The 13,300-nt window shown below is 34.9% G+C and overlaps 1 protein-coding gene across 1 annotated transcript in view; it reads right to left on the bottom strand.

The window, feature by feature from the left end:
- Positions 1 to 9,822: 9,822 nt before the first annotated feature.
- The window catches only part of LOC106877515 (uncharacterized), a 74,496-nt gene continuing 71,018 nt past the window's right edge, over positions 9,823 to 13,300 (bottom strand). The window contains exons 37-39 of the mRNA XM_089337827.1: positions 12,729 to 12,920; positions 11,780 to 12,066; positions 9,823 to 10,673 (exon numbers count right to left, since the gene is read on the bottom strand). Of these exons, the coding sequence (XP_089193953.1) occupies positions 10,371 to 10,673; positions 11,780 to 12,066; positions 12,729 to 12,920 (782 nt within the window). The 3' untranslated portion in view covers positions 9,823 to 10,370. The remainder of the gene's footprint in view (positions 10,674 to 11,779; positions 12,067 to 12,728; positions 12,921 to 13,300) is intronic.

Here is a 13,300-nt window from a genome sequence, read left to right as displayed (position 1 = left end):
CATCGCCTTGGTGAGGCCCAATGTACGAAGGTCTTGCCTCACCACCTCAGCCCAGGTCTTCCTGGGCCTACCTCTTCCACGGGTTCCCTCAACTGTTAGGGTGTGGCACTTTTTCACGCAGCTATCCTCATCCATTCTCACCACATGTCCATACCAGCGCAATCGTCTCTCTTGCACACCACAACTGATGCTTCTAATGTTCAGCTTTTCTCTCAAGATACTTACACTCTGACGGGTATTCACATTGACATTACACATCCAACGGAGCATACTGGCTTCATTCCTTGCGAGCTTACGTATGTCCTCAGCAGTTACAGCCCATGTTTCACTGCCATGTAGCATGGCTGTTCGTACGCATGCGTCATACAGTCTGCCTTTTACTCTGAGTGAGAGTCCCTTTGTCGCCAGCTGGGGTAAGAGCTCTCTAAACTTTGCCCAGGCTATTCTTATTCTAGCAGCTACACTTTCAGCGCACCCACCCCCACTACTAACTTGGTCGCCCAGATAGCGGAAGCTATCGACTACCTCTAGTTTTTCACCCTGGAATGAGATAGAAGTTGTTTCCAGTTTGTTTACAGTCTTTATTGCACCTGAACATCTGCCACAAACAAAAACTAACTTGCTAGTTAACCTGCCTTTGATGTTGCTGCACCTCTTATGTGTCCATAGCTTGCACCGGGTACATCTTATAGAGTTACTACCTACTCCTTTTCTACATACTGAGCAGGGCCATCTACCTGAAGGGGTTTGTGTTTTATCTACCTTCCTACTTATTAGGATTTTGGTTTTAGCTGGGTTGACTCTAAGGCCCTTCAATTCTAGACCTTGCTTCCACACCTGAAACTTCTCTAGTTCTGATAGTGACTCCGCAATTAGGGCAAGGTCATCAGCATAGAGGAGCTCCCAGGGGCAACCTGTCTTGAACTCCTCTGTGATTGCCTGGAGGACTATGATAAATAAGAGGGGGCTGAGGACGGAACCTTGGTGGACCCCTACCTCTACCCGGAATTCATTGCTGTACTCATTTCCAACCCTCACCTTACTGGCAGCATCTCTGTACATGGCTCGCACAGCTCTCACTAACCATTCTTCTATCCCAAGTTTCCTCATTGACCACCAGATAAGGGATCGGGGGACCCTGTCAAAGGCTTTCTCCATGTCAACGAAAGCCAGGTACAGAGGTTTATCCTTAGCTAGGTATTTCTCCTGCAGCTGTCTCACTAGAAATAAGGCATCAGTAGTGCTTTTACCTGGCACGAACCCAAATTGCATCTCATCTAAATTGATTCGCTCCCTAATTAGTTGGGCTATGACCCTCTCTGTAACTTTCATAACCTGATCTAACAGCTTGATGCCTCTATCTTGTTAAATACATATCTTAGAAAGGATTGAATTGTGATTCTCTTTAGGATCTTCATTATACTTGCTAATCTTCTTAAGGCTTCTTAGAATGGTTGAAGATCACTGTTGTGTAGCTTGTTAAAACTAATAATTATATAAATAGCAATTCATTTACAAAGTGCATTTTAACGCAGTCTTTTTTCAAAGTCTATTTAATCCTTTTATTCACCACTTCTTTTCTGTACCATTAATAACTTTTGATTGGCTTAACAATCTCTATGTTCAATTTTTGTAATCTATCTTTTCACCCTATACCCAATCATCATCATCATCATCATTGTTTAATGTCCGCTTTCCATGCTAGCATGGGTTGGACAATTTGACTGAGGATTCGCGAACAAGATGGCTGTACCAGGCTCCAGTCTGATCTGGCAGAGTTTCTACAGCTGGATGCCCTTCCTAACGCCAACCACTCCGAGAGTGTAGTGGGTGCTTTTACGTGCCACCGTAACGAAGGCCAGTCAGGCAGTACTGGCAATGGCTACGCTCAAAATGGTGTATCATGCGTGTCACCTGCACAAGAGCCAGTCCAGCAGCACTGGCAACAACCTTGCTCGAATGTTTTTTCACGTGCCACCGGTACAAGTGCCAGTAAGGTGACACTGGTAACGATCACGCTCAAATGGTGCTATTTACGTGCCACTGGCATGGAAGCCAAACAGCTGCTCTGGCAATGATCATGCTCGATTGGTGCTTGTGCCATCACGATTTTGATTTCACTTGCCCCAACAAGTCTTCACAAGCAGAGTTTAGTATCCAATGAAGGAGAGGTTGGCATGGGTGCCAGTCGTCGAAATTGGTTCGATTTCGATTTCACTTGGCTCAACAGGTCTTTGCAAGCAGAGTTTAGTGTCCAATGAAGGAAAGGTATGCATAAGTGGGCTGGCTACACCCCTGGCAGAGGCCTCGGATTATGGTCTCACTTGGCTTGCCGGGTCTTCTCACGCACAGCATATTTCCAAAGGTCTCGGTCACAAGTCATTGCCTCAGTGAGGCCTAATTTTCAAAGGTTGTGCTTCATCATCTCATCCCAGGTCTTCCTGGGTCTACCTCTTCCACAGGTCCCCTCAACTGCTTTTTCACACAGCTATTTTCATCCATTCTCGCCACATGACCATACCAGTGCAATCGTCTCTCTTGCACACCATAATTGATGCTTCTTAGGTTTAACTTTTCTCTCAAGGTACTTACATTCTGTCGAGTATGCACAGACATTACACATCCATTGGAGCATACTGGCTTCATTCCTTGCGAGCTTACGCATGTCCTCAGCAGTCATGGTCCATGTTTCACTGTCATGTAGCATGGCTGTTCGTATACATGCGTCATACAGCCTGCCTTTTATTCTGAGCGAGAGGCCTTTTGTCACTAGCAGAGATAAGAGCTCTCTGAATTTTGCCCAGGCTATTCTTATTCTAGCAGCTACACTTTCAGCACACCTTTCTCTGCTACTAACTTGGTCACCTAGATAACGGAAGCTATCAACTTGCTAATTAATAAATTCAACAAACTGTCAGAGCCTCTCACTAACATATTACAGCCATCAGCCCACAGATATGTTGATTCTTCTCTCTGCCTCTTCTACCTCTACTCTGAGTACTTCTAATAAAGTTGAATATCCTTTCTATCGAAGTCTTCCAACAAACATCTCACTTTCTTTACTGTGTGTCATCTCCCTAGATTCAGACTTTGTCCAATCATTCCTTGCTAAAAAAATTCTGGAATTCTCCCTCCACCATGTTTTTCTTACAGATATTAATTTACAGAGGTTCAAATTAAATTCAAACACATAGATCTCGCTTGTCTAAGTAGGCATGCATATTGCAAACTTATCAAAAAGTTCCTGGAATAGTTCTTTATTGTGCCAATAGATGGCAGCACACAATTGTGTGTGCAGTAAGAGCTAGCAGTAACCTTCATGAAGCAGTGTGCTGATTGATATTGCTGTATTTACTTTGCAAGTTGTAAAATTTGTGTTTTTGTGATCATGTGTGTGCTGTAATCTACAATTTTGTTATGGACAGAAAGGTGGAACAAAGAGCCAATGTGAAAGTTTGTGTTAAACTTGGGAAGTCTGCTGCAGAGACATTGAGTATGACCTTGAGATGAAGCAACAGTCATAATTGAAGAGCCATTCATCTCCACAACCAAAGAAGGCACAACAGAACTGCAGCTCATTCAAGAGCATGCTCATCGTTTTTTTCAATATCTGTGGTATTGTTCATCAAGAATTCATCCTCCAGGTCCAGACAGTCGGTCGAGAGTTCTACTGCGATGTTTTGAAGGGTTTGAGGGAGGACATTCGAGGAAAGTGACTGGATCTGTGGAGTGCGAAGAATGACAGTGCACCCTGTCACTGAGCTCTACTCACTCATGAGTTTCACACCAAAAACAATATGCTATCACTTCCACACCAGCCCTATTTGCCAAATTTAGCACCTATGGACTTCCATCTCATGCCCAAGATGAAAATGCAGCTTAAAGGTTGCTATTTTAATACTGTTGTCAAGATCCAGAGCAAATCATACAAGGTCTTTGACTCACTTATGGAAGATGACTTCCAGGCCAGATTCTGAAAGCGGTAGGTATGCTGGGACCAGCGTATTGCCACACAAGGTGACTGTTTTGAAGATGATGGTAAGACTTAGGCAAATAAGTTATTTTATATTAAGCATAAATAGTCTGAGAACTTTTTGATACCACCTTGTATGCCATGGGCATTAATATTTCCCTGAGTCAAGGTTCACCAGACCTTTCCTTTTTTTAATCACATGACACTCTCACTTTCTTCTTAAATTATACAGTACAAGGTGCAGACAGTATTCTTCAAGTGCATTTGGACCATCAGGGAACACTTTATTGCATTTTGTTACAGAGATCAGTGTTATAAAATGTTTCTTTGATGATCCATTCCAGTTAGGTATCCAAATGGACTTGAAACATCCGATGCTGAGTTCCACATAACTTCAATGGTTAAAACATATATAGGAACTAAATATTTATACTGATGGTCATCTTAATTTCCACTACGTATACTCTGTACATTATAACTAGTAACACTACTAAGTGTAGTGGTTGCTTAACCACTACAATGGAAGCTGACTGGATAATAAGCTATGTGGAGCTCTAACTCATACAGTAGTAGACATTCATCTAACTGTACACACAAAATGTACACCAATCTGATGAAGGCTTAGCTTAAAAATTCAAAGTCACTGTCAGTACAATTTTTGTTAAAGAACAATAAACCAAATATATATATATATATAAAATAGTGTACATTTAAACACAGGAGAAATTACCTATAACAGGCAATTTCTACATGCTTGGAGACAGTCAAAACGACTGAAAACCACAAAATTTAAGCAATTTCAAAGGGAAAGAAAAAATAGAATCTTTTACCTTGTTTCTACTGTTATACCTATAGGTTTTGAATTTTTTTAGTAAATAGAATAATTTACTAGGCAAATTCTCATCAGTAACTGAGCCATCCAAGACTAAGCACGTGTCCCATCGTTATATGTTATAACTTTTTCAAAATGCACCACGCAAGTGCAGTTTCAATCAGAAGAAAATAAAACATGCCGAAACAAACTTTGAAATGCTAATATTGATATTAATATATATATATTTTTACAAATTTCACTACCAGTGGCTTAGCATGTATAAAAAGTCAAATGTACACTATTTTATATTGATTAATATGTTGTCTATTGACTTTTTATACATGCTAGGCCACTGGTAGTGAAATTTGTAAATATATTTGCTTCCCTATATATATATCTAAGTATCAACATTAGCATTTCAAAGTTTGTTTTAGCATTTTTCATTTTCTGCTGACTGAAACTGCGTTTACATGGTGGATTTTGAAAAAATTATAATATGCTATTTGTCTCATAGTTATAGGTTAGTCTTGGATGGCTTGGTTACTGATGAGAATTTGCTTAGTAAATTATTTTATTTACTAAAAAAATTCGAAACCTATAGGTATAACCGTAAAAACAAGGTAAAAGTTTTTATTTTTTCATTCCCTTTGAAGTTGCTTAAATTTTATAGTTTTCGGTCATTTTGACTGCTTCTTCTAGCGTGTAGAAATTGCCTGTTATAGGTAATACATCTTGTGTTTAAATGTACACTATTTTATATTGAATAATATGTCGACTATTGACTTTTTGTACATGCTAGGCCACTGGTACTGAAATTTGTAAAAAATATTTGCTACCCTACCCTTGATTCAATAACACTGTGTATAAACTCGGTATTTGGAATGACCAATTTCAAAGACTGTTGGATTTTACTCATAAGGTATTGGAATCTTATATGTATACCATTCTGCCTAAACAATGGATTTACAAATACAATATCCCTGCATTCACTCTCTATTTCCCATCTTATCTAAATCAACTATTGCTTAACCATCCTCTCTCATCATCTCTGATGAAGGGATATAATAAATATCCTGGAAACAGCTGTAAGACCTATTTATAAATGTTCTAAATTATACATAGCCTTGTTTTTTTATATCTCATTACGAAAAGTAAATCCTTATATCTAAGTATATATATATATATGTACATATATATATATTTACAGCTATTAATGACTTAGATTCAAACTCAGCATCTGGATTAGATGGTCTCCCAGGCATACTGTTAAAGAGGTGCAAATACAGCCTCACTAAACCACTAAAGATACTATTTCAAAAGTTGCTAGATATTGGCATTTTCCAAGAACACACAGGAAGTAGCAGGGCTGAAGCTAAAAATTACAGACCTGTGAGACAGATGCAATAAATGTTTTCCTTGAATAAGTCAATACCTGTATGAAAGATATGTTCTGAGAAGTTGTTCCAAGCAGAAAATGTTTTGGGAAGGAAGGATTAGATTTAGTGATTATGGTATGCAGTCAGCCAACTCCAAGGAATTATATTATAGCTATTATAGTAGCCGTAGAGAGAGGCTAGTTTCTCAGACGTGGTCCTAGATGTGCTTTTACTAGAATAGATCCTCAGTGATAATGATGTCTGATAGAATGATTGTGAGGGCTGTAGCTGAGTGCAGGTCATAATTAAATATGATGAATATATGAATTAACCATTTAGCATTTAAATGAGCCATATCAGGCCCAAATATTTTACTTGTTTTCTTTACGAATTAGCCAGCCTCTCACACCTCTCATATAATGTCATTTTAAAAATAAACAAGCACATCATCAAAATCTCAAAGCTCCAAGATAATGCATAACAATGTGAATAAATATACATTATATTTGACAGGGTAATCTGAATGCTAAAGGGTTAAGTACTGATGCTTCAGTTTATTTGATGAACATTAGTTCAATCTCCAGATAAGTGAATCTATATATGCTCTGGTTTAAGTGGAATGGTTAAATGGCATCACAAGAATAATCAATATAATATCTTCTCATATATGGGCAACAGAATGAACAGCATCTACTCTCCCCATCCCCTGGATTGAAATAATGAATTCAGTTAGGAAATGAGAGAACCTTAGTGAACCTCCAGAGAATACAGCAGCCACCTGAAGAAGGCCAGAGTGTTCAATGACCGAAACATTGTGACTATAGCAACCAAGATTTGGATCTTAGTTCAAATATATCACTGTATACTAAAGAAGAAACAAGGTATTGATATTTGTGCACTTTTTATGATCATTAGTGATTAATCTTATTTCTTACCTTTGTGGAGTTGATAAAATAAGGACTAATTAAGTTCTGAAAACTGATTAATTGACTGTTCGCTCCCACCAGAAAACATGACCTTGTGATAATGTCAGAAATCATTAATTAGTTGGAGACGAAAGACAAGTGTCTTTGCTTTGCAGGCCATCGTAGACTGGTGGTACTGATATAGTTGATGGTCAAGTTGAACATCTGTAAGCCAATATGTACAGGAAAAATAAGGGCATGAAGGGAATTACAAGTTGTGGAAACTCTGTGAAGGAATGACTAAGTAATATATTTACAGTAAGATCAGTGGTAGGGATGAGATGTAGTAGGGCTAGTAAGAGACGAGATAAATATGGGATGAAAGCTTCAGATACCAGAGGAGAGAGTTTGTAGTATAATAACAGAAAAAAAAAAGCAACAATACATCCATGATCTAGTTATAGTATGCAATATCTATACCATGCAGTTGGTCAACTTGCTTTTGAACATAGTAGATCATCAGCACATAATCAGAGCTAAATGTCTGATAATTTAACCTCCAACCATTGTTGCTGTGTATCATTATATATTAAAGTTGAGAGGAAGAGCATTATTATAAGATATATTTATATTTACAATCACTGTATCTGTATAAATATTAATTTGACATCATATGAAAACAAAAGCCCCTGGTAAAATTGTTTAGACATCTACTAAATGTACTTACTTACTGTTATTGATTGTTATGTTCTTGTCAATAAATAATGGTAATATTCATAGGAACACTTGTTAAAAAAAAGTAAAATGTGGAACAATAAAAAGCATAATTTATTTGATTTATACTTTACCATTTATGATGAAAATCAACCCAAAGTTATTGACACAAGAGATGCTTTCTTTTATTAATAAATATCCCATTAAGCATCTGAATATCCATATTAACTCTTGAAAGGATATCTATATCAGAACTATCAAAACTGTTAAATATGTGATGAAAGATTTTATAAAAGCTTTGAACAGTGACAAACAAAGAATAAGGGTGTTATATTAATTGAATTTTAAGAAGAGACCAAAATATGAAATAGTGTAACACCTACTAAAAAGAGCATTAGATCATTAAGAAAGATTGTGATTGAAATAATCAAGTTGAAGGAAACTAATCAACTATTGTGCTTTTATTGTTGGTTCTGTGCGAGACAGAATCTGACTATTTCTAAATATTTAGTTTCTAAAGGTGTATGATAATTTAAAGGGAAATTATTGTTTTTATTTTTGTTATTAAAATATATATTTATATATAGCTATATGTTGAAAATTTGAAATAATACAGTAAATAGAACCATTCAAACTAGGAATGGAAATTTGCCAAAAGGTTGCATTAAATGAGAATTTACCACTGTATAAAGCAGCAGCAGCAACAATGATAATAGTAATAATAATAATAATTTGAGTCAGTACTGAAGAAGTAATGGAATACATTCCATTTATTTACAAGTAATATAAAAAAAATTATTTGGTAAAAAAAATGAACATTGCACATTGTAGGCTATGCGAGAGAAGGAGAGCCCTGAAATGAGTGAAATTGCTTGTCATTCAACAAGCCAGATTGTATTACATGCACATAGAATGTTTTAAAAGCTTTTCTTTTAAATTATTTGTCTGTTCTGGTAATATAGAGAATAGATAAGTAAAAAAAAAAAAAAAAATCTTTTCACCACTTGCTTTTATTTTTCCTTCTTTCTTTCAATATACAAATTTATAAATTAGATACGGTTTTGTAATTAATAGTGAATTAGATTTAACTGTAGACATACATATATACTAGCCAGTAACTTAACCATACTGTCATCTTTTTTGATGTGCAAAGAAGAATGTAATGTTCAGCATCATTTCAAATTTTCTTTTGAAAAAAATATATTTATCAATAATTAAAAAAAAAAATAAATCGAAAAATATTTGTAGTAAACTATTTGCATATAAAAAGAAATACATATCTTTTTATTCTTTTCTCAGAAATGCATTTTAAATCACCATATAACTGAATTGTGCCAACAAAGTCATTAAAAATTAAGGTTTCTACTATATATAAAAAATGTATTTTTAAATATATATTGTCAATGAATGTGTATCATTCTATCAATCTATTTATCTAACTAACTGTCTGTAAGCCAATAGACAAACTGATAGCTAGATAGATCAAAAGAAATATAGATTGATAGATGCATAGTTAAAATCCAGCTCAATCTGTTTGTGGTAGAGAAGATGGTTATTTTCACTTTTAATTTTCTCTCATTTCAGCAATTCATTAAGATGTTAAATTCTCTTTTAAAAAAGTACAAGTTTTTCCATAAGTCCTTTACAAAAAACCCCTGGCAGTGTTTTATTTTAAACATCACAGTATGATTAGAAATAGTTTGAGGGTGATGATGATAGAACAAAAGGTAAAAAAAAAACCCCTATATATATATATATATATATATATATATATATATATATATACACATATATATGCATACATATATTTGTATGTATATGTGTATATATGTATATATATATATATATATATATATATATATATATATATATATATATATGTGCATACATATACTTGTATGTATGTATATGTGTGTATATATATATACAAATATATATATGTATGTGTGTGTATATATATATATATATATATATATGTATATATATATGAATTGCAACAATAATATTATTTATTAAAATAATAATCAAACAAGAACAAAATTCGTATTACAGTTTTGTAAGAAATTCCACACCAACAATATTACATAGCATTTGGGGTTTGTGAGTTCAGAAGAGATGGAATCTATAGGTAAAAATAAATTGAAGAAGTCAAACTTAAAGAGCAGAAACTAAGATAGTTTAACTATCAACTATCAATAACAAAATACTCTAACCTTTTGTGTGTGTCTGAGCACTCAAGTATGTGTCTGTGTTAAGACATTAGTTCTTTCTAATTTTGTATTAATTTAATTTACAAATATTTTTCTATTTTTTTAGTTACAGTAACTGATGAAGGTAATAAGATCTGTATGGTAAATACTACAGCTAAGTACATAGCACCAATAATATAAGGACATTTGAATTTTAAAAAATGCACCTCTTGGGAAGTCCAGCAAGCCATTTATATTATCACTCAAAAGGGTGATAAAGAGTTTTGCTTCTGATAAAAGAATAAAAAAAAAAAACGAAACAAAAACGTTCATTTTGCTTGATGTTCTGCTCAGCGTTAGTCTTCAATTATTACACTTTTAACTCAACAGGAGTTTTAGTTAGGAGAGTGTACCTCGGCCACCTCCATTATTGCGACGGCGGTTACCGATACTTTTCATACACACTTGACACCTACTAATTCGAGTCTTCAAGCTTCCAGCTTTCAATGTTTGTGGTTGTGGAGCTCTGAACTGTTGGTTTTGTTCAATAGTTGTAAGCCAAAAACTGTATTTGTTAGCAAAATAGTGGCAAGTGCCTGCATGCCCATTACATTCAATGAATGGTGTAGCTCGGAAGTCTTCAAGACAGCTGCCAGGGCTAGACAAAGATTGTCCACCACCTCCTGCTCCAGCTCCAGTGTGCTGAAAAGAAAAGAAATTAGATTAAAAAAACCTCAAAAACTGGCTCTTAATCTTAAAGATGAATAACTTATATGCATGTACTCAAGAAAAGGATGAATATGGTTCTGATTTTAGAGAAATAATGTTTCTTACTTTCACTTGAAGACTACTTTTGTTATCATAAAATACTGTTTTACAAAGCAAAATTGATAATGGTCTGATTCTGCTTATTTTTATCTTTATTTTTTACTTGTTTCAGTCATTAGACTATGGTCATGCTGGGACACTACCTTGAAGTATTTTAGTTGAACAGACCAGCCCCAGTACTTATTTTTAAGTTGGTACTTATTCTACTGGTCTCTAATGCCGAACTGCTAAGTTACAGCAACATAAACAAACCAACACCAGTTCTCAAGCAATTGTGGGGGACAAACACAAAGACACACATAAACACATACTTATTACAGGCTTCTTTTCAGTTTCTATCTATCCAATCCACTCACAAGGCATTGGTTGGTCTGGGGCTATAATAGAAGACACTTGCCCAAGGTGCCATGCAGTGGCACTGAACTCAGAATCATATGGTTGGGAAGCAAGCTTGTTGCCACACAGACACACCTATGCAATGATCTATGGTTTCATATCTGACCTAAGCAAATGATGAGTATTTACACAAATTTTTGTTCATAAAATGAACTGGAATGGCAAATTTTTAATCTATTTAATTTCATTCTTTATTCTATTGTAATTTTATTATATTTCTTCCATCATTCTTTTCTTTATCTAAATATGAACTACACTTTTGCAGATGTGTAACGACAGGAAACAACCAAATGATAAATTGTTGGATGGAGGTATATGAAAGGTTATTTAAATTATATAACTAGTAGGACAGATTATATTATTATGGCTGATCTTATAAGAGTATTGTTTATTGGTAATACAATACAGATGGTGTGAGGTGATAAAACAATCTTTTTAAATCTATGTAAAAGATGGAAAATTAAGGATGATGATGATGAGGATAAAGAACAGGATGAAGATGGTGACAAGGATGATAGCAACGATGATCATCATTAGAAAACTTGTTGACAATGATAATGAAGAAAGATTTTCATGACATTTACCATAGCAAAACTGTAACCAATCCATAGATATTCCCAGCCTGCTGGGCAGTCTGGTAATTGAAGAGTCTGACTATGGACAGCTATAACATTGGAAGGAGAATCACAGACTGCGCATCGACTTATGTAAGGTGCAATATCATCTTGTGCAACTGGCATCATAGGCATTGGGGCATTTGTTGAAAGCCAATAAGATTTGTCATTACGGCTAGCATAATTACATACGTTATTGAAGTCACAGAATAGGAATGGCATAGTTGAAAATCGTGTTATACAAGAACCAGCCCAACCTGAAATAAAAATAAGATTTTTCATCAAATGTATATATAGAATGTCAAAGATTGCAATGGTATCAGTTAGATTGCTAACATGCATTAGCATTTCTTAAGACCCACTTTTTATAGCTTCATCTGAGGAAGAAAGATAGTACCCACGAACTAGTGGGGAAAGCAAGAATGAAACCACAACTTAGAAACAGTTACTTTTTGTTATTACGCAGAAGGGTTACTGATTATTAAGATACTTTGTTGAACAGATAAACATATTGTAGGAAATGAATATAAAATTGTGACTCAATTGGATTGAATCCTGTACTGTGTAAATGCAATGTGGACTTATTATTCATTTAGCCAAAGGTATTACTAATATGAAAAATAAGATAATTGAAATTAGGAATTTTAACTAAAATCTTTTTGCAATTCCTGTAGTTTTTCCTCTTTTTCTGCTTTGCATTACCTATTTATTCCAATTAAAGGTATAAATAAATCAAGAAAAGCACTGAAGAGAATAAAGGAAAGTGGTTAGAAACGAAAGTAATTTTTGAAGGTGGAAAAGCCATTGAAAAGCAAAACAAACAGACTGAAAGCAAACAGAAGAATCAAGCAGCATGGTAAAATACTGAATTAAAGCATTTATTTTTAACAATCCATAATAAAATGTATTTGAAACTTACCAAGGTCTTGATGATGAGATCTATCATTACCCTCAAGATAAAGCAAACTGTAGCCATCCCATAGTTTTGTTAGTCCGGCTGGACACCTTGGAACCTCTGTTGTCTGACTGTGTCGGGCAAACAAGAAACCAACAGCTGATGAACGACCAGGTGGTCCAGGAGGACCTATTGGTCCCATTGGGCCAGGTTCACCTAAATGAAGAAAATATGGTTTTGATGCTTACGTCATTTTAGTTTGGTTTTATCAAAGCAAACTATTGCTTGCAGATTCAACATTCAAAATTTTACTACTACCAATGATGATTCAAACTATTAGAATCAAAAGCAGTTATTATTCCTTTTTGTTTTATCAAGTAGAGGGCTTATTGACAATAAAAATACTTTGTTGATTGGCTAAACACATTGTAGAGAGCAAATATAAAACTGTAAGAAATAATGAAAGGACATATTCTTTATTTTTGGGTACATGTTATTAGTATTTTATTGGTTTAAAGTCTTCGGTGTAGAAATAATAATAAATAGAATCAAGAATTTATTAAGGAAGCAGGCTCTTCAGTCAATACACAAGTTTT

This window comes from Octopus bimaculoides, chromosome 19 (genome assembly GCF_046866305.1).
Source record: "Octopus bimaculoides isolate indiv1 chromosome 19, ASM4686630v1, whole genome shotgun sequence".
NCBI classification, from domain to species: Eukaryota; Metazoa; Mollusca; class Cephalopoda; order Octopoda; family Octopodidae; genus Octopus; species Octopus bimaculoides.
This window is presented reverse-complemented; position numbering and strand designations above follow the sequence as displayed.